At 60.4% G+C, this 20,436-nt stretch overlaps 9 protein-coding genes across 9 annotated transcripts; 6 read left to right on the top strand and 3 right to left on the bottom strand.

Moving 5' to 3' along the window:
* Positions 1-217: 217 nt before the first annotated feature.
* PLICBS_008963 (uncharacterized protein) lies at positions 218-1,738 on the top strand (the record flags this gene model as incomplete). Its single annotated transcript, XM_018327733.2, has 1 exon — positions 218-1,738. The coding sequence occupies one exon, from the start codon at positions 218-220 to the stop codon at positions 1,736-1,738; it is 1,521 nt and encodes a 506-aa protein (XP_018173674.2).
* A 1,188-nt stretch (positions 1,739-2,926) lies between these two features.
* On the top strand, positions 2,927-3,997 carry PLICBS_008962 (uncharacterized protein; the record flags this gene model as incomplete). Its single annotated transcript, XM_018327734.2, has 1 exon — positions 2,927-3,997. One exon carries the CDS (start codon positions 2,927-2,929, stop codon positions 3,995-3,997), a length of 1,071 nt encoding a protein of 356 aa, XP_018173675.2.
* A 672-nt stretch (positions 3,998-4,669) lies between these two features.
* On the top strand, positions 4,670-5,432 carry PLICBS_008961 (uncharacterized protein; the record flags this gene model as incomplete). The annotated part of the gene is made up of 2 exons (XM_065601511.1): positions 4,670-4,827; positions 4,877-5,432. 2 exons carry the CDS (start codon positions 4,670-4,672, stop codon positions 5,430-5,432), a joined length of 714 nt encoding a protein of 237 aa, XP_065457583.1.
* A 2,727-nt stretch (positions 5,433-8,159) lies between these two features.
* On the top strand, positions 8,160-9,681 carry PLICBS_008960 (uncharacterized protein; the record flags this gene model as incomplete). The annotated part of the gene is made up of 5 exons (XM_018327736.2): positions 8,160-8,487; positions 8,568-8,803; positions 8,861-8,972; positions 9,035-9,313; positions 9,371-9,681. 5 exons carry the CDS (start codon positions 8,160-8,162, stop codon positions 9,679-9,681), a joined length of 1,266 nt encoding a protein of 421 aa, XP_018173677.2.
* Positions 9,682-9,815: 134 nt separating this feature from the next.
* On the bottom strand, positions 9,816-10,323 carry PLICBS_008959 (uncharacterized protein; the record flags this gene model as incomplete). The annotated part of the gene is made up of 3 exons (XM_065601510.1): positions 9,816-10,154; positions 10,207-10,239; positions 10,294-10,323. The coding sequence occupies 3 exons, from the start codon at positions 10,321-10,323 to the stop codon at positions 9,816-9,818; spliced, it is 402 nt and encodes a 133-aa protein (XP_065457582.1).
* Positions 10,324-11,682: 1,359 nt separating this feature from the next.
* Positions 11,683-12,123, bottom strand: PLICBS_008958 (uncharacterized protein; the record flags this gene model as incomplete). The annotated part of the gene is made up of 3 exons (XM_065601509.1): positions 11,683-11,753; positions 11,816-11,918; positions 11,971-12,123. 3 exons carry the CDS (start codon positions 12,121-12,123, stop codon positions 11,683-11,685), a joined length of 327 nt encoding a protein of 108 aa, XP_065457581.1.
* Positions 12,124-14,931: 2,808 nt separating this feature from the next.
* PLICBS_008957 (uncharacterized protein) lies at positions 14,932-16,010 on the top strand (the record flags this gene model as incomplete). The annotated part of the gene is made up of 2 exons (XM_018327739.1): positions 14,932-15,820; positions 15,889-16,010. 2 exons carry the CDS (start codon positions 14,932-14,934, stop codon positions 16,008-16,010), a joined length of 1,011 nt encoding a protein of 336 aa, XP_018173680.1.
* Positions 16,011-17,094: 1,084 nt separating this feature from the next.
* PLICBS_008956 (mitochondrial 54S ribosomal protein mL38) lies at positions 17,095-18,547 on the bottom strand (the record flags this gene model as incomplete). The annotated part of the gene is made up of 2 exons (XM_018327740.2): positions 17,095-17,906; positions 17,992-18,547. The coding sequence occupies 2 exons, from the start codon at positions 18,545-18,547 to the stop codon at positions 17,095-17,097; spliced, it is 1,368 nt and encodes a 455-aa protein (XP_018173681.2).
* Positions 18,548-18,944: 397 nt separating this feature from the next.
* PLICBS_008955 (mitochondrial 54S ribosomal protein uL4m) lies at positions 18,945-20,061 on the top strand (the record flags this gene model as incomplete). Its single annotated transcript, XM_018327741.2, has 3 exons — positions 18,945-19,010; positions 19,071-19,200; positions 19,295-20,061. 3 exons carry the CDS (start codon positions 18,945-18,947, stop codon positions 20,059-20,061), a joined length of 963 nt encoding a protein of 320 aa, XP_018173682.1.
* Between the last annotated feature and the right edge of the window lie 375 nt (positions 20,062-20,436).

Genomic DNA, 20,436 nt, shown 5'->3' with positions numbered 1-20,436 from the left:
GAGATGCACCGCGGAGAAGACGGGGTCGCTCGGCAATTGGCAGGATGAGTATATAAGACCCTGGATACTCCAGTTCTTGTGGGAAACGCTGCGACTAATTCGCGGCTCACTGCTTTCTCGGGACTAGCAACAGGACTCTACATTACACCCCAGCAGTCGATTCCACGACGACCCATCGAGACCTGTGAGGTACCACGGCACCCAGATGTCCATCACAATGCGCAACCTCGCGTTGTCCCTTGCCGTAGCCGCGGCGGCCATGACAGGCCACCTCTGCGCCGCGCGCCAGGCGTCCAACTTCAACATCACGGCGTCCGAGGCCCGCGCCCACGACTGCGGCACCGAGTGCCAGCGCATCCTGAGTCTGACGAACCCTGCGGACCTGGACATCGTGGGGCATGACTTTGACTTTGACTTTTACGAGACGGCGGCCAACTTTTCCGGCAGCAAGCCCGGCGACGTGCTCAAGCTGAAGTCCATTAGCCCGGAGGGGGAGGAGCGCACGTTCCGGGCCGGCACGGCGGCGTTCAAGTTCCAGTACACGACGGTGGGACTAGATGGGAAGACCGTTCCCGCGACAGGATTCATTGCGTTTCCCTTTTCCGGCAACATGGGGCCCGACGGGGCCTCTACTGGTAGTCATGGCGCCAGCAAGCACAACGGCACGTACAAGCTCGTGGCATGGGCCCACGGCACCATCGGACTCTTCGCCGGGTGCGCGCCGTCGAACGGGCCTGACATGTTCGACTACAACAGCTGGCAGGCGCTGACAACGCGTGGGTACGCCGTCGTGGCGACCGACTACGCGGGGCTGGGCAACAATGCGACGACGCACAAGTACTGTAGCTTCGACTCGCACGCCACCGACGTGTATTACAGCGTTGTCGCCGCGCGGAAGCTGTTTGGCGGCGCGCTGAGCCGCGAATGGGTCAGCGTCGGGCACTCGCAGGGCGGCGGCACGGCATGGAAGCTGGCCGAGAGCGAGTTTGTGCGCCACGACGAGGGATACCTGGGGACGGTCGCGCTGTCGCCTGCCACGTACGTCGTCGACATGCTTCTCGGCGGCATGAGCAAGGGCGGCGACGGTAGTAGCGGTGGCAAGGACGACGACATCGACCGCAACGTCATCAAGTACCCCGGTTACTTGCCCTACTTGCCCCTGGCCGTGGAGCGCGCCAACCCGGCTTTCCACTCAACCCTGCTCTCGCCCACGATGCAGAAGCGCGTCCAGCTTGGCAAGACGAAGCAGCTATGCACCAACGCGCTCATGGGACTGACGTTCGACCTGTACGCCAACAGCGGCCCGCTGGTCAACACGTCGGGTGGGCTCGCGCACGACACCCCCTACATGCTCGACTGGCAGGCGAGGCACGCACCCGCGCTGGGCGCCTGCAGCCCGGCGCCGGTGCTCGTCGTGCAGGGGCTCAACGACACGTCGGTGCTGGCCCCCACGACGGAGCAGGCCTGGAACGCGAGCTGCGGGTATGGCAACGCCGTGCACCTGAGCGAATACCCGGGCGTCGAGCACAGTCCACTGCCGGCGACGGCCGAGGCCGAGTGGATGGGCTGGATCGACTGGCGATTTGCAGGCGGGCGGTATGCTGATGGTAAATGCTCGCGCGTGACGAGGCGAGCGCTGTTCGGTGGCAAGTGGACCAAGACGCCGCCCGAGTTTAGGCTGCCCAAGTTCCTCGGCGGCGGTGGGGGCAACAAGACGTCGTGGGCCGACGAGCTGTAATGGGACAGTATAGAGAGGGATGGAGCGACGGGAGGAGGGGGCTCTCATACTACATACATACATACATACATACATACTATACGGCCAGGAAAGAATAGTAACTCTCAAAAGAAAAGTGGTGGAGTGATTGAAAGATTACTGGTCGTGCCGTACTGGAACGGGGTAGCCTACATAAGTAGTCTCGACAAATATGGTAGGCAGGCATATATGCAGAGTCGCGCGACCTGGGGGGGGGGGGGGGGGAGCATCGTTTTATTCTGGCAAGTTTACTAAGTACGTGCATAGATACATAAACACACATACACGTGTATATACTCATGAGTCCGGACATGCCTTAGCTGTAGAAGAATTGAGGGTCCACGCACCGCAAAACATAGACAAACGTGAACCCATTGAATCGAAACCACCTGGCGAATGGCCCGATTCTTATTTCTCGTACCAAAAGCCACCATGTGATGAATGTAGTTATGGCCCACCCCAAGTCATAGTTTATTTTGGTGCATACATAGTTTGAGTCCACGTGCGGTTGTATTGACACGCAGCACCGTGGGTCATGTCATGCGCGCGGGTCATCATGAGAGCTGTCAGGCTAACGCCCAGCGTGGAACTGGGCAACAGCGTCGCCAAGAGAAGAGCTGGCCATGCATTCGTCTCTCGCTTCATGCAGCATCGCACCATGGCATCACAGTAGCTGCTGCTTTTGGGCGGACAAGGGCTGCCAGTCGGCCTATCTGCATTGCCCGTCCGGTCCAGCCAAGGTCATGGCTATACTGGTGCCATGCTATATTCTCCCAGCGAGGAGAGAGTCGTCCTTGGCTGCATCTGTTCTGCTAAGGGGCAAGGGATACCCAAGGCCTGACGTCAAGTTGTCTAGGTCTATATAAACCTGCATCGTTCGCTCAGGACATCTTTCAGTCGTTAGCTCGACAACAAGACTTGCTTCACAATACCTGCTTCCCCTTTCACTGGCGAGTCAACCGAGGTGGAAATCACCCAGACGGCACTATGAAGTCCGTGCTTCTCCTTCTATTTGCCGCCACCGCCTGGAGCCGCGTGCCGCTGGCATCTCGGCAGGATTACCGCAAGAATTGGCGACCAACTGCTACACAATGCTCGATGGGGGATATCGAGTCATGCGGCACAGACGTTTATTGCTTTTCTTACACCAGACGCCTAGACGGCGGCCCCATGTACGAGAACGATGGCAGGTATCACAGCCGAAAGTCTTGCCTGGAGAGCTACAAGCCAAACCCAGAGGGCCCGCCCAAGAGGGAGCTCAAGGTCTTTCAGTTTCCCCTCAAGGGCTGCGATGAATTCCGATGCGACGCGACGAATCTTCACAAGAGCTTTGAATGGAGATGCGGCACGCCCAAGTACTGCACGCTTTTCAACAACGCCACGGTGCTCGAGAACCCGGACGTCTCTTATGGGAGCGAGCGGGAGTGCCTCGATGACCACGAGACCGAGGAGCAGGCTAGAGCTAGGTCGACCCGAGGGGGCCTGCATCCTTTCCATGTCCCCGACTGCGCGAACTGGAATGGCGACTACGGCAGGGGCAACGACGAGAGAACAATGGGGACCCGTGCCTGGTGCAGCAAGTACAGACATGCGCTCTGGCGGGTAGATTCCTACCGCGAGCCCCTATCGGGGTACGCCTCCGAGGACGAGTGCCTCAAGGCTCGCCGGCTGCCCTCGGCGGAGCAGCAAGTCGACCCTGACGCGCCCTTTCCGCACGCGAAGTCACCCGCCGACGCAAAAGCAACCCCAGCAGCCAGCGGTGCAAAGCTTCCCGACGCAAAAGCAACCCCAGCAGCCAGCGGTGCAAAGCTTCCCTGGATACCATCCCGGGGCTGGAATCCCCAGTGCGTGAGATATCGGGTGGTGGACGAGAACAAGTGCGGCAGCGCCTCTTACTGCCGAGCCTTTGACGGAACGGACGCCATGTCCAAGGAGGACAAGCCCGCGCACCCGAGCGAAGCCGCCTGCCTCGCTGCTCGCCAGACCCCGTTCGAGTATACGCACAAGAGCACGAGGCACCTCCCGTGGGTGAAGGACCCCTTTGGACCCCCTGAGGTAGACTTATTGCTGCCGATATGCAACCGCCTGCCTTTCAAGGAAAGCTTCTGCGGCAGCTGGAAGTTCTGCGTTGCGCAAGACACCCAGGATGAACACAGGCAGCGGTTCAAGGCGTATGTCTCTGCGCAGGCTTGCTTCGACGCGCGTCAGAAGCCAGAGGGTGAAAACTGGAGGTATTGGTAGAGCTCAGACTGGCCTGCTTGGCAGCATGGGGGTAGGGCGCGGCCGAGAAAAAAATATAGGAGTGCTCTATAGCTAGCAAAAGTTGGCTCTACGAATAGCACTCCTCTTATTTTAAACCTTCCTTGCTGGTCCCGAGTCAGACTTCATCTAGATGCATGATATAAGGCGACGTGGTCATGCTCGCAACGCCGTCACACCAACGACATGGAACCAGGGGCGAATTCGCCAAGAGTCCAGGAACATTCTGTGTCAAGGGACTGAGAGCGCCTCATGCATCCATTTCTGGTGTCATGCGGCATCGCGCGATGTTAATGGGCGTGATGCTACGCATCCCGCGCATGCTAGTAGCTCGTATCGAGGCTTACAGTCTGTCAAATGCCGACTCCGCCAAGACAGTCGCAACATTCGGCAGTGGTGTCACGTCCATGCCGCGGCAAAGCAAGGGGTTGACCGTCTCGCTCAGACTAACCTGCGCTGTAACGCGAGAGAAATTTTCACTGCGGTCAGTCCGCCATACACCAACTCTAGATAAATCTCGTCATCTCGCACCGCTGACGGCATTCGTACCCATCAAGCCCATGCAGCCATCTCGACAATCTTTGTCTTGCAGCGTCGGCTTTCCCGATCGTACACCCTCACTCATTAACTCGGCCAAGACTCTGGTTCAGCACCATGAAGGCTTCAATCGTCCTTCTCCTTGCCACCCCGGCCCTGTGCCGCGTGCCGTTGGCGACACGGCGGGACGACATTACGGAATTGCCGCAGCCCGAGGAGTCTCATCCCCCGCAGCAAAGCTTAGGCAGTCCCCCTAAGCGGGTCGCGGTCACGCAGTATGCACGAGGGAAGGGTGGTGGAGGTTGGGCGTTCCCTGACGATAAGCGTCTTCAAGGGGGACAGGGCAAACGGACAGCGCAAGCCAAGTCCCAAGCCGAAGCCCAAGCCCAACACAGAGTCTGAGCCCAAATCTGAGTCAGAGACGACTGCGGCCGCCGGCCCGAAGCCCGCACAAGAAGAAGGTTGGACGTTCCCTGACAACTCGCGGCCTTATGGCGGCAAGCCAAACAGGCAGGGAAACACAAACTCGGATCCCCAGCCCACCTTGGATTCCAGGCCACAATCCGAGCCCGGACTAGGCTCAGAGTCCAAGCCGGAGGCCGCGCACAAGCCGCAGGCCCGGCCTTCCGAGAACAACATGAAAGTCCCGGCCGCCGCTCCCGAGAAGAAGCTACTGCCCTGGATCCGCTATACTGGCTGGAAACCCAACTGCGGAATGCGAGGCCTCAAGGAAGAGCGACTGTGCGGGAGCCGCCCTTATTGCGCCAGCTTCAAGTCCCCCTATTTGGAGAAGATGCACGAGCCTCCATACGCAAGCGAAGCCGAGTGTCTAGCTGCCCGCGAAAAGTCCTCTGACGTCAAAATCGAAGCGCCGAGGTGAAAGCCGTGGATCCCGGGGAATCCGACGACAGGGCTCATGTGGGATTGCAAAACGCTGCCCGCCGGTGAGAAGGTGTGCGGCAATGAGGAGTTCTGCAACGCGCACCGGAATAAGGAGGGCGCTGTCAAGAGGGATTATGCCTCGGAGCAGGAGTGCTTCAACCACCACCAGCTACCAAAGTGGGCGCAAAAGATAGAAGAAGAAGACGGCGGGAGATAGGTACATGTGGGCTAGGAGGATGGTATCTGTGATGACGTTGTTGTCGACGATCACGGTACATGCACAGGGCCACAGAAGAGAAGAATACATGTAAAGGGGTGGTGGAGATGGGGTGACTGGGGACTGGGGTAACGTACGAGTGAGAGTTGACGAGCCATTCGTACATGTATGCGGACGGATTGTGCGCGGAACAAGAAGCATCTAGGACGAACAAATCTTGCGACCTCACACCGGACGGACAAGCATTGTAGAAGCACATATATACTGGACGTCCTTTTTCTTCCTGAAGAGGTTGGTAACCTCCGAGCCTCAGCGACGATGTCCCCGGCTAACTGGATGGAGCCTTGGGGCGGATCATTTCCCCCCTTTGGCGCAATGGAGTAAAGGTGAAGCACTCACCTCACTACAAGTAGGGCCCAAATGGAGAGGTTCATTGCGTATTGCAGCATAAATAACGCCCGTTTTGTCTGGGTTTGACGGCACCGCACAATTAATGTCCATGCTGGCGCCGCGGGCTTTGACGAGAGAAGACACCAATTCCCTTTCCAAAATGTTATTGTTTCCAGTCACCGCGAGCGCTTGCAAAATCGCCTGCGAGCGACGTCATGTTCCTGTGGTTCCTAAATCAGCGACCAAGTTAATGTGGAAACGTGCCAACTCGGCGGGTGATCCCGCAACTTTCGGAGTCAAGAGAGTCCCACTCCTCCCACCGCACAACAGCCCACACAGACATGCACTGTCCAACAGTCATCCTTCGCAGCCAGCCTCACAGGAACTGCTACGGAGGAGGCGAGTCCAAGTAAGCTTCCCGCGAGGTTGTGCATATTGGCACTATCCTCTTGACCTACCGTTCACGGGCAGGCCTCTGGGACAGAAACAAGCAACTAGCATAGCTTCCTCAACAGCCTTGCAAAACCGAGCTGTCAGTTTGTTTCCGCCCTGCGGAACCCGGAAAGCCGCGGCGTTGCAATGCCAGAGTCCTGTTTCCCACAGCTTCCCCTCGCGACATGCACCGGAAACCCGCCAGGCACTACTTCCAAGATCCAAGTTGCTTCAGGACCATGGACGCCAGGAGCTCACGTTGCAATGAACCAAGCTTCAAACAGCGCCATCCATTGCCGCCGTCGCTGGAGGGCGGATGGTGGTATCCAGTGGCGTGCTATCGGGTCCGGAACGGCGCAAAGCACAGCAGACCCAGACATGAGTCTCCCCAGAGATCGAACTCGGTGGCGTTTCCCCACGCGCCTGTCGCCCATCTGGCAGGTCGCTTTGCACGGCTCGCTGCAGCGGACCGCACGACGGCGTCATTGGTCCGTCCGTCCTGTGCAGCCGCAAGGCGAGCCACAGAACAGACCCAGTGTCATGTCTTACAAGTTCCGCCTCTGTGGAAGGCAGTCGGCCTGTCGAGAAGGGACTTCGTCGAGGCGCCTCGTCAAAGCGGAACCGGATGGCTTAAACCCCACGCTTCCAACATAACAATGCCGACTCAAGCCTCCCGTGCCGGCGGCGCAGAGGATCAGCGCCCAAGAAACACAAACACTCAAGCCAAAACGAACACCATCGGCTCAGAGAACTAAAAAGGCGCCGCGTCGGGGAGCCTGGGACCTTATCTATGCATACCCCGGCCCCAGTACCTAATCTGGCAGGTCGCACGCCGGCGCCCCCTTGGCGATCGGCAGTTGAAGGCGGGCGCATGACGATTGCGGGGAGGGGGCTTATCCCGAAAGATTCCAAGTATAGAAACCCCAACGCGCCGCCGAGACCACCCCACGCCGTTGCTTCTCCTGTCCTTTCAAGAAGGTCGGTAAAGCACAACGACACAGACCGTCCGGGATCTCGTCGTTTGCCCCAGACTTCAGCGTCTAGTCCTGAACCATTGCCACCCCCCACCCCGTCCCTCTGCAGGTACGAGTAGTCGCCATGTAAACTCCGACCGACAGAGGGGGGAAAAGTTCCTGCCGGCATACAAGAGAGGTACGCCCGAGGGCTCCACCCCGAAAGGGGAAGGTTACGGGGCTCCGTCGCGCAGGCTTGCTGACCTGCTCAACACGGCAAAGACGCGACTTTTTTCGGTTTGCGCCTGCTTGTGCCCATCTTGCGTGATGACGAGTGCAGACGGGACACGCTGTACCACGTGCGGCGCCGAAGCAAAGCCGTCTGGTTCCGAGTGTCTCGGCCGTTATGGCCGTGGACAGGTCAATACGACCAGGATCAATCCCGTGCCCGAGGGCGATGAATAAAAGGTTGCGGTCCCGCCCTCTCTAGGGCTTTGCCGTCTGAGCCGTTCCAATCCCCCGGCTTGAGCGAGTGTTGAACAAGCTTCAATCGTCGTTTCCTATTCCATCGTTGTCCAAATCCCCAAGTACCCAGAGTCAAGAACCCCCGTTGGTGAAGCAGTGTTTGAGTGCGAAGCGAGTTGGTGTAGAGACCGTTTTCCAGAGCATAGAAGAAGAGAGAGAGAAAGTGCAGACGCATAGTTGTTGAAGACATCTGCATAAGTCAGTCAAGATGAAGTCGCTCGCCGCCCTTTCCTCCCTGCTGGCCGTCGCCGCGGCGGCCGTCCCGCAGCCCACGCCCACCAAGGCCTCGTACGACGGCCACAAGGTCTTCCGCGTCATGGTCGGCTCCAAGCCGCAGCGCGTGTCCGACGTCGTCGACCGCCTCGGCCTCAGCTTCTGGCAGCACCCCACGCGCAAGGGCGCCTTTGCCGACATCGAGGTGCCGCCGGCCCGCGTGGACGAGTTCCGCAAGGAGATGGAGGGGCTCGAGCTCATCACCATGCACGATGACCTCGGCAAGTCGATTGCCGACGAGGGTGCTTTCCACATCTACGCCGGTGAGTCCGTCTCTGCTGCATGGCAAACAGCCAAGCGAGGGATTGTCTCCGTGCTGACGAGGTTCGTCCGCCTGCCGCAGAGGGCTCGGCCAACTCGACGTGGTTCAACTCGTACCACCCCTACAATGACCACCTGCAGTTCATCAACGACTTGGCGTCTAAGAACCCCAGCAACGCCGAGGTCGTGACGTCGGGCAAGTCGCTGCAAGGCAACGCCATCACCGGCATCCACTTCTGGGGCAGCGCCGGCAAGGGCAAGAAGCCCGCCATTGTGCTGCACGGCACCGTCCACGCGCGCGAGTGGATCGCTTCGATGGTCAGTAAAAGCCTGAGAGCCGGTCTCGAGAAGACATGCTGACTGGAGCAACCTTAGGTTGTCGAGTACTTTGCCGACACTCTCGTCAACGGATACAAGAGCGACAACGGCATCAAGGCTCTCGTCGACAAGTACGACTTTTACCTGTTCCCCATTGTCAATCCCGATGGTGAGCTGCTCCCCCTTCGCGAAGGTGCCTCAGATGGGCGCTGACGCCGAGTCCGACAACAGGCTTCAAGTACACGCAGTCGAGCGACCGCATGTGGCGCAAGAATCGCCAGACCACGGCGGGCTCCAGCTGCCTCGGCCACGACATCAACCGCAACTGGCCGTACAAGTGGGAGGGTCCCGGCTCCTCGACCAACCCGTGCGCGCAGGACTTCCGTGGTGCGTCGGCCGGCGACGCGCCCGAGACCAAGGCGCTGTCCGACTTCCTCAAGCAGGTCAAGAGCGCCCAGGGGCTGAAGCTGTACATCGACTACCACTCGTACTCGCAGCTGTTCATGACCCGTGAGTCTTCTCTCCGCGTTGCGTGCTGATGGGAGCAGCAAGTTGACCAGGCAACAGCATACGGATACACGTGCAACGGCGTGCCGCCCAACAACAACGAGCTGCAGTCTCTCGCCGGCGGTGCGGTGGCGGCCATCCGCCAGGTGCACGGCCTCAACTTCGACTACGGACCCATCTGCACCACAATCTACCAGGCGGCGGGTAGCAGTGTCGACTACGTCGCCGACGTGGTCAAGGCCGACTACACGTTTACGTCGGAGCTGCGAGACACGGGCCGATACGGCTTCGTGCTGCCTCCGGACCAGATTGTGCCGAGCGGCGAGGAGGCATTTGCGGGTTTCAAGTACCTGCTGCAAAACATGAAGTAGGATGTTTCGGAAAAGCAATTGATGAGGGAGGATCTTCGGAACTGTTTCACATTGTACATAATCGTTCTATAAGTGACAACGATGCTGGCCACGATTGTTCTATGCCGTTCCTTACGTGCGCAAAGGACAATCCATCAATAGTCGGTGTCTCCCATGGCAGACCGCTTTGCCTCCTTGCCGCCTTTGACGCATTGTGTGAAAGCACACCACCAATGCTTCTTCTTCGTCTTCGGCATTGAGCCCTCATCCATCACGAAGTCGCTGACGTCGAACATGGCCGGGTCGCTCCACACACATATATAGAAGGCCTTTTGGTCGTCCATGTCCCATTTCTTGTCCGGATACTTAGATTCGCAACGTTCAAATATTTCCACGCACTGTGGACTAAGACCCTTTTGGCCGTAGCAATGGCCTGGCAATATGTCGGCGTATTCTGCATACCTTCCGGCCAACTTGCAGCGGATCCCAAAACCCTGTTCGTATCAGCATGACCACGCAATAGCGCTGAGACGGAGCACTACGAACAAACTGCTCTTTCGTAGCCCGGCAGGTGCCGCACTGGATCCTATGTTAGCTTATGCCGTGCACATTTACGCCGTCGACATAACTTACGGCATCGTCACCTCCACAGGTTTCGGCCATTAAATTTGGACGCTGTGTTGAGGCGAGTTAGTAGAGAGTTGGGCAATCTCTGCATATGGGATCGCGTGAGGCAAGGCTTCAACTATAGCGGCATGAGGTACGGGTGCAATGTCGCTCGACCTCTGTAACCTCATAGGTAACTAGAAATGCCAACTTACTGGCCCGTTTGGGTTTTCAAACTGTTGCAAGTTAGAGTCAAATCCGGCAGAGGGGCCGCCCTCGTGTGAAAGGGCGATTCCGATCACTCACCGCGAACAGTGTACAAACAACCTCAGGTGATTCCTTTGACACGGCAATGAGCATTATTTCGTCAGAAGTTGCAAGATTATACAGCGCAAGATGAACGTACGCGACGACATTCGAGGCTCCACCCTTGAAGTTCAGAATCCATAGCCAGCTTAATATCCTCTGGAGTCCCAGTCTGCGAATATGATCAGCCGATTGCTTCGCACGTCAACGCATAATGTGGCATGTACCCATTTCGCGTCTGTGACAGATCCTTTGCTGGCTTCCCCTGGTGCGGCAATAGCCAGCCCGCATACTAGGGCGAGGTATATGATCAAGTTCTTCATGGTCGTTCGGTAGCGCTGGCTGATCAGGATACTGAATGGGTCTGATTGTAGAACTACAGGAGCGCGGCGTTGATCATCATATTTATAACCAGACCATTGCTACATCAAGGCGAAAATCCATGGCAACGCGACCTAACGTCAATGCGGCCCAAGGCGTTTCGCGCATTGCAACGGCGGGAATTGGCCGTTGTATTGCCGCCAGTATTCCCAAGCTTGCTCATGCGGCCCCCGGAATGCATGTCTATAGAGTATCCATTCGCATTACTATAATTCTGAGAGGGTGGGAGAGACGCGCGCTTTTGCATGCACATCCATATTAGACAGTGACCGGATGTGATGCGAGCAGAAGACGTAGTGCCGTCGCTCCCAATGAGACGGAATCGAAGCAGCGCTTCCAGTCGGCTATATGGGCCGCAGTGGCGCGCCGACCGAGGCGCAGAGCTCGCGGGTGCCTTGGCGACACCGGGTCTTTTGGAGAGGCGCATGCGGCACTTCCGACGCGTCGACAGATGCCGAAAATTGCGGGCCAGCGGGCTGACCGAAGGTCTTGACGAACAGGTAATTATACGGTCCAATGCGGAGACATGAACACGTTCGAACTGGCCACGGCCGCCAGCAACGACGGCCAAGTCTGCTCCGCGTATCGGGTTTCATACTATGGGACGCAATACGGCAGCTCGACGCGCGGGGACGTTCGGGCCATCGCTGTCAAAGTCGAGAGAATGGGCATGTGTCGTAAAAATTCATTATCCGTCTATAAACCCGTACAGGCTGCCCACCTCGGTCGCTACACGTCGGCGCCGAAAATGTCCTTGTGCCGATGTGTCGCCTCGACGACGGCGGAGCACAGGCCAAAGTCTGCAATCCGTCAGCAGTCTGCGCCGTGCCTGGGCGAGTGTTTCGAGTGTAGGGCTGCGCACCAACTCCCGGGCCGAGGTCTCTCGAGCTCAGGACCTTGACAGAGAGGTCGGGGTTGACCTTGCCAATGACCTGGACGGCGTTGCCATTGACCAAGTGTGCATCCTGTCACCGTGAGCTTCTGACATCTTCACGGGACGGAATTGGGCGAGCATACCCTGTTCAGGGCCACCGTGACGACTCCATCGGCATCAATGGTGGCCTGCTCGCCACGGAGCTGGGTCACTTTGCCTACAATCGTGACGAGGCGGCCCGTGAAGTTGTCGAGGTACGCGGCGGTGATGCGCGGTGAGGCGAGTTGTTCGGCCATGGTGTCAGTATCAAGCGTTGCGGATCAGAAATCGTAACGTGTGATTGACGAATTGTGCACCCGGAATTGGCGTGTGTTAGATGTGTGCAGGCGCAGGAGCTTGGGAAGCGCCGTGAAGCTCGAGATGCCCCTCCTCTTGGTGTGCAACGCGTCGCGGGCTGGCGGGACACGGTCGCGTGTGCACGTGACTGCACATCACCTGACCCGCGGTGCAGCGGCAGCCGGACTCTCCAACAATCCAAGACACTCGTCCCACCCCCGCTGCGCTCCGTGGAGTTGCTTCACACGAGGCCCGCCAACCCTGGTCCCACGCTTGCTACGGCAAGTTGCGGCCTGCACGGCGCACGCAGTGGCGACACCCAGATCGAGATCGCTGGCCGGCCCTCCCCCCCCAACGTTTCGGAGCTCCGCCCCGCCCCAGTGGAAGGCCGCCTGCTCGCGCGCTGTTCAGAGGCTGGCTGATCGTTGCCAGCAGGCCTGTCGTCGGTCATGTCAGGCTGCCGGACGCGAAGATGCTGCCGTCCAATTACTCAACAGGCCAGCACTCCAGCGACGGCGACGACATGGCATCATGGTTGAATCATGGGCCTCGGATTGCCCCTGGGCGGCCTTTGTCAAGGGACCGCACCCCTGGAAGGACAATGTGACGTGTCTGACACGGCGTCCTCGGCCAGAGCGCGCGACGTCAGATGGCCGACCCGTTTCCCATGCTCGCGGCCATGGGGAAACTGGGCATCGTCGATTGGCATCGCAGAAGCCGGTCCTGACCTGGCGGTTCAGCAGGAGCATGCACGTCGCCACCGGCCGCGCAACACAATCGACCCGCCATGTCCTGCCATGACCTGGCTCTCCTGCTTGTTTGCCTAGCCTGCCAAAATGCAGCGACGTGGCCGTGGATGTCCCAACAGCCGTGCCATTGTGGCGACTGGAGGACGCGGCGTCTTGTCGACTTGCACCACCGAGTGAGCTTGACATGGGCTCTGGTGGCACGCAGACTTGCTCGTCAGGCCGCCGCAAACGACGAGGGCCTACATATTCCCCCGCGGCCTTTCTTGGCCTTTAACAACGCTGTATAACAACGCTGTACAGGACCAGGGAAGCTCCAACGGCAGACCTGCTGGGGGGACACCCGAGACGCCGTGCCCTGCGCTGCCCTGCGCCGACGCAAAATAAAGTTTACAGCCATGCCGGGGCCACCAGTGTCCATCCGACAGTGTCAGTTCAGTCGCTGCGGGCGGGCATTCAGCCGGGAAGCGGGGGCGCGCGGTGCTGCGATGCTGCGACGCCACGCAGACGCCGAAGGCCGAATGCATCGAAGCACGGAACCGAGCTGCAGGCCCAGTGCAAGTGCCCACCGCGCCAAGAACGCCCACCCCTTTGCTCTCGCCCGGGCGCAGGAGCTTCCCGTCCAGTCCAGTCGAGCACAGTTGACGAGTCGACCACGGGAGAGCATCCGCGCCCGCTTGTGGTTTGCTCCGGCACCGCCGCCGGGTCAGCGGCCCAGAGTATGTGCTGATCATTTGCCAGGTTGTTCACAGCCACATCGACATCATGTGGCGGGGCATCCATTCGAGTACGTTCGGGCGGAGGACTGTTTGCCGCGAGGCATGGCATTGCCCAGGCGGCAGCTCGCGGTGCCCACCCATGACGACGACGCAGGCGGCGGTTTGGGGTTCGAATTGCATTCCGCGGGCCCGTTGGCGTTGGCGCTGGCCTGTCCGCTTTATTATCGAAAGAGAGACCACCACCACCACCACCACCACCACCAAGACCCAGGAACAAAAGCTCCTACAAACAAGCTTTGGGCCAGTGTCCCGTACGGTGCTTCGACGCAAGCCCTGCACATGCCTGTGACAGGCCACGCCAGCTTCAGGATTGGCCTGCCCGCTATCCTCAGGTCGGCTTTGGTGGGAAGCCAAACGGTCGCAGCCACCAGTGGCTCCCCGCCCGCCCTTGACATCCGCCTTGCCGCCGGTCCTGATTTGATGCATCGGCCCATGTCCCTCGCGCGCTCCCTCCCTCCCTGGCTTGGCTGGCTGTCGCAGCACAGTACTGCACGGTACGGTGCGATGGCCACTACTCGAAGTCTGGAAAAGCATGTACCGGAGCTGCCGGCGGTACTTGGCTGCCCGTCCCGCCTGCCCCCGGCCGCTCATGTATCCGCGACAAAGCCCCTCCTTCCGCTTGGCTGGTTCCATCCAAGTTGTTTGGAGCTCAGCTGCGGAGGCGGGCTGGAGCTTCCCAGGGAATAAAACCAGTCGCCCTCCAGGTGCCTGCGTGGGCATGCGTCTGAGGGAGACAAATCGTGCCATCCATCCGTCCGTGACACAAGTCGGTACGCTTCATCTTCCGTCAAACCAGAGCGGCGTCTCGGCATACTCGTGTCCTCGCCGTGCCATTCAGTCGTTTGCCCTCTCCCGCCACCTCGCGCCTGCGACGACACAGCTCCCCTCCCCGTGTAAGCGGCGACGAGCTACACCCGAGCGCACCCGGTGGCATCAACGAGCAGCGACAACGGCAACCACCACCACCACCGCCGCTTCTTCGATCTCCGGAACTCACGGATTGGATCGCTCCGCATTCCATCTTATCTCTTTGAACCTCATCCCCTTGCAGCACCGCCAGCGGCGCTCTGCCATTGACCGGGCCGCGCCCCCGTGAAACAGTTTGGCACTGCTGCCGCCGCACCAAGTGCAAGGGCCGAGGGCCTCGGACGCAGCGAGTGGCATGGCCACGGCGATACACGCGCCATCCAGAGACCTTTCCCAACAAAGCTTTCCGCTCTATCCTGAGCAGCAGCAACACAACATGGCGACGATGCAGCAGGCGATGGACGATGACATGCTCATCGACCCGCGCATGGCTCTGCCTCTGTACGGCATCAAATCGGCGGACAAGGACGCCGCCACAGACTCGCCGGGCCAGTTCATGATGACCCCGCGCATGTTTGCCTCGGACAACGATGACGCCCTCGACAACCCCGTCGACTTCATGCTGCAAGACGCGGCCGACGGCGACGCAGGCAGCATTGAAGTAGCGGCGCCGCACATCATATCGCCGCCAGAGACCGTCTCTCACAACACGCCACCTTCGGACGAAACGTCCACAGAGGCCGCAGCTTCCTCTTCCAAAAAGTCTTCGTCTTCGTCGTCATCAGCGACACCGACGACAAGGGCGAGTAAACGAAAGCGCACTCGCGCCGCAGCCGCCGTCAGCAACAACGGGAGCGCCAATAAGCGCGCTGCTCAGCAACCCGCCACCGCTTCCACATCAACAGCGCAAGCGCAACCGTCGACAGCGCCCAGGCGAGGATCTGAGTCCCGAGGCGTGGACGCCAAGCGCACGCACTGCCTCGAGCGCAACCGTATCGCCGCCAGCAAATGCCGCGAGAAGAAGAAGCAGTGGGTGCACGACCTCGAGGCCCGCAAATCGGAGCTCGAGGCCCAGCACGCCGGCCTGCACGCCGAGCTGGCGAGCCTCGCCGACGAGGTGACGCAGATCAAGAACTACCTCATGGGCCACGCCGGCTGCGGTGACGCCAACATTGACCTGTGGATCGAGAACGAGGCGCTGCGCTTCGTCCACCGCAGCATCAGCGGAGCGGATCAGTCGCAGGCGCAGGCGCACGTCGACGTGGGCGCGAGCCGCCATTCGAGCATCGGGAGCTTGGCATCCACCGCCATGCACAGCCGAAACGGTAAGGATGCCTCCATCGTCTACTGACTCTCGACATAAGCTCAACGGCTAACTCGGGCATGGTGACAGACTCCATCGGCCAAGCATCGACGGCGCAAACAGACAATTCGAGCCTGCCATCGCCGGTACTCAAGACGGAGCCTATCAACTACGACTACATGCCCGAGGAGATGTTTCAAGACGCGACTTGAGCAGCTACACATCAGCAGAGCGCGATAGCGTCGAGAAGAAGACCATGCGGGGGGAACAGAGCAGATTTGAGGCAAGAATTGTACACCGACAAAATGACAGGAGATACCCGAGGCAACGTGAGGAGCCTGCGCCGAGCCGCGAGATGAGGACGTCTGGCATGCGTCTTGGGGAAGAGAATGGGAAAATGACCTTATGAAACAATGATTTTTAACAAAGCCCGCACACACGCACAAAACGGGCAGTCAGACGGTTGCTGGAGCCTCACGGCCTGGGCGGGCAATGGACGGATCGACGATGGCAACGCAACGGCGACCGGGCAGGCACGGATAGCCAACACGCGTCCTCTCGATTACTCCTCTTTACGCTTCTTGTTATTTCTCTTAATATCGCTCCGGGGACGCGCGGGCAGGTTTAGTTTTTACTTCAGGTACGCGGGCCGGCTATATTTGAGTTCGCAACGTGCGTGGCACGCGGAGAACCGGGTCCGCGCGAGGAGGGACATGTCTTTCAACATTGGTTTTGTGCGTGGGATGGCGTTGGCGACTCGGACTGAAAACCAACGGACGGGCGACTTCTCTTTCTTTCACCTTTTCCTTTTTGTTGTGTTGAGGGTCATTATGGGCTCGATAATCTTTGGTGCGAATTGGGCGGGCTTCCACGCGAGGATATTCTCCCTCCGCCGGGAAGAAACGGAATAGTCCCGCCGAGGGTAGAAGAAGGCTAGGTTACTTGGGCGACAGCGTCGTTCTCGGCCTCGATAGTGCATTGGGGGCGAACCCAACGCCAAAAAACAGACTCAGATTTGACATGTGTGTGGATGCGTGTCTGTATGTGTGTATCGTCGAACAAGGCTGCATTATGATGGGCGTGAAAGTACAGATGATAGACTGTGGAATTGATGAATGATTGGATGATTTGTCGATGAGCATCTATGGTGGTCATCTCTACCTACACTGACTGGCAAAAACTCCCTTTTTACATGTACATGCGTCCACTCCCCCCGGGCTGACTGATTGATGTAGTAGGTAGCAGTATCGTACAAAATCGTCTCGGCTAGACGGGGCAGCAGTCCCGAACCCGAGCCTACCTCTTCTTGATCCAGCCGCGGGCGTTGGAGATGCCGCGGATGCGCTTGGTGTACTTCCAGAGGTGGCGGTACTTGGGGCCCTGGCGCTTGGCCTCCCAGCCGCGGGGCTTGACGGGGGGCTTGAGGCTGCGGACGCGGGCGGGGCGCAGCTCGACGTCTGCGCCGGGGATGGCGTGGCGGGCCATGACGGCGGCGGTGTTGTCGTCCCAGACGGAGCGGAACATGGTGAAGCCAAAGGGGGCGAGGGCGAACCTGTCGCGCAGGGACTTGAGGGAGAAGCCGTCGCGGGGCAGGGCGCGGAGCTTGTCGACGTCGAGGGGCGGCTGGCCGGGCGTCTGCTCGAGGAGGACGACGGCGAGGCGGTGGTAGGGGCTGCCCTTCTGGGCGGCGGGGGGCAGCCAGGGGAGGGCGAGCTGGTCCTGGGGGCGCAGGCGGGCGAGGGGCAGGGAGGCGCTCGTGGGGCTGAGGGGCACGTTGGCGGCGAGGAAGTGGCAGCGCTTGGAGAAGGCGTCGGCGGCGAGGTCGGGGACGTCGGCGTCGACGACGGCGACGGTGACGAGGCGCTCGCCGCGGTCGAAGAGCTGGACGCGCAGGCGCGGGGCGGGCTCGCTGACGGCGCTGTCGACGACGGCGCCGGGGGGCACCTTGGCGCGGCGGAAGAAGAGCTGCACGTCGGCCGTGGGGTCGAGCTTGGGGAGCAGGTCGGGCACGATGCTGAACTGCTTGATGCGCTGGGCGATGAGGCGGCGGTCGTAGGCGCGCCACTTCTTCTCGGCGTAGTGGCGGTAGATGGGCTTGTTCATGTCGCCTGCATGATTTCGACTACTTGTCAGTCTTTCTGCTCGTTCCATGGTAAAGTCGCCCCATCAAGGGGGACAAGAGTCATAACGCACCCAGTCCGTCCTCGAAGCGCTTCTTGACGAGCGGGTCGTTGGCGTCGGCCAGGATCTTGAGGCGCTCGACGTGCCTGCGCAGGCTGGCGAGGCGCGTGTCGCGCATGCGCTGGCCGCCGCGCACGGCCGCCGGGTCGGCGCCCTCGAGGCGGGCGATGCGGCCCAGCTGGGTGCGGATCTGGCCCAGCTTGTCGGCGCGGTCGGCGGCCAGCACGGCGCGGGCCTCCTGGAAGGCCTGGTAGGGGAGCTGCTCGAAGGGCAGGCCGAGGTCGGTGGTGCTGCGGAGGGCGACGCGGCGGCGGCGCGAGCCGACGGGCATCTTGCCGGCCTTGATGAGCGGGGCCTCGAACTCGGGCAGGACGGTGTCGGGGTCGAGGTCGAGGGGGGAGGGCTGCTGGGCTGGTGTTGACGAGGAGGAGGTGGTCGAGGCTGATGATGAGGGAGCTTCAGACTGCTGCTGCTGCTGCTGCTGTCGGGCTGTCGTTGTGGTCGTGAAGCGCCGCAGCGGCAGCAATTGCCGTGCGAGCGGCCTCGCGACGGCCCCGCACCGCGACATGCTGGGCAGCCCCGGTGTGTGTGTTGTCGAATTGACGGAAAATGAAAGGGATCGCTCGTCGTCGTCCGTGTCGATAGATGGTGTTGAAGTTGCCCCGAAGCCAAAAAAGCTGGTCAGGGTCAATGGAGTTGCCGGGACCCACATAAAAGTTGCCAGCAGCGCTCGCCATTGGTTGGTTCGCGGGCCTGTCCACCGGCTGGGCTGGCTGCTCCCCGAGTCACGATTTTCGACGTCCAACTCCTCGAAACCAGCAATAGCTCGCAGAGCAAAACTCCCAGAGGCGCTGCTGCATCACCAACCCTCGACCCCGACCGACCCCGGACCGCGACCAATTCATTGTGCATGCGAGGCTGAAGGAGCGAGCGAGGTCGCAGACACACACATACACACACACGGCATGGCCTCAAGACGAGCCGGCTGCGTGGCCGAGGCCATGGCCGCGCTCAAGCTGTCGCCGGCCAAGGTTCGCTCTCTCCACAGATCATCAATGGCTTCAATCCGGTGGGCTAACAATCTCTACTAGTCTTCTTCTCCTCTCTGCTCCGTCGGCAGGTCCTTTTCTCGATCCATGGCCACCGAGGCGGCGCCGCCCGCGCGGGACCTGACGCGCTCCGCCTCGGGCGCGCAGTCCATCCTGCAGTCGTGGAACCCGGGTACGTGCCTCCTCAAGTCATCCCCAGCCTCTTCATTGACGAGGGCGTCTCGTCCTTGCCACCCCGAACATACGCCGCTGACAGCAGCCTCTAGTGTCCACCGTCCCCGTCACCGTCCACGCCTTCCCCTCGCTCGAGCCCACCGCCCTCGACCACCACCCCGTCGCGCACCTCCACCTCCCCCTGCGCCGCGACCTCCTCCACGCCGCCGTCGTCTACGAAGGGTCGCACACCCGCCAGGGCACCGCCTCGTCCAAGACGCGCTTCGACGTGCACGGCTCCCACCGCAAGGTCCGCCCGCAAAAGGGCACCGGCCGCGCCCGCCTTGGCACCAAGCAGAGCCCCGTGCTGCGCGGCGGCGGCAAGACCTTCGGCCCCCACCCGCGCGACTTCGGCATCGGCCTCAACCGCAAGGTCTACGACAAGGCCTGGCGCACCGCCCTGAGCTACCGCTACCGCCGCGGCGAGCTGCTCGTCTGCGAGGACGGCATGCGCCTCGACCTGCCCGTCGACTTTGAGCTCGTCGCCGGCAAGTACCTCCGCGACGGCATGCGCGAGGCGTATCTGAAAAAGTACATGGGCGGCGTGCTGGCCCGGCTGGGGCTCGGGCGTGCCGACGGGCGCACGCTCTTCGTCACGGCGGGGGACAGCGAGGCGGGCAGGCTGCACGAGGCCATGGAGCAGGTGCCGTGGGACGGCCGCGCGCTCGACGTCGACGACGTGGACGTCAAGGACCTGCTTGAGACGGGCAAGGTGGTCATGGAGCGCGCCGTGCTGCGCGAGATGCTGGAGCGCCACCAGAGCGACCTGGTGAGCCGCGTTTTCGTCCAGGGGGTGCCGCAGCTGCAGCAGCAGCAGTAGTAGCGCAGCGGCACAGGAGCAGGAACGGGGTGAATGGTGTGTTCCCGGCTGCCCGGGGGCCGTCTATAGAATGGGCATGCGAGCCGTGCACTGTACCATATGTACCTATTACAGAGCAATGAATGTTTGGCATATATCCCGTCATCACAGACACCTCTTCGTATTTCATGTTGTACAGCTGCTCTCCAACAACACCCAGCAGCAATCTAGTCTATCCAGGGGGTATCGCTAATGCACCTGTCCAAAGCCCACCCGCACCGCTTTTATATACTACACAAAGGACGTCGATATCGACGACGATGACGCCGACTGACGCGCAGAAACGCCGTTTGCCTCTACGAGATTCCAACTCATGCTCGGCTCTCCGCGCTGAAC

Source organism: Purpureocillium lilacinum (assembly GCF_023168085.1).
Source record: "Purpureocillium lilacinum CBS 284.36 DNA, scaffold_7, whole genome shotgun sequence".
Taxonomy (NCBI): Eukaryota; Fungi; Ascomycota; class Sordariomycetes; order Hypocreales; family Ophiocordycipitaceae; genus Purpureocillium; species Purpureocillium lilacinum.
Note: the sequence above shows the minus strand (reverse complement) of the source record. Positions and strands in the feature narration are given on the sequence as shown.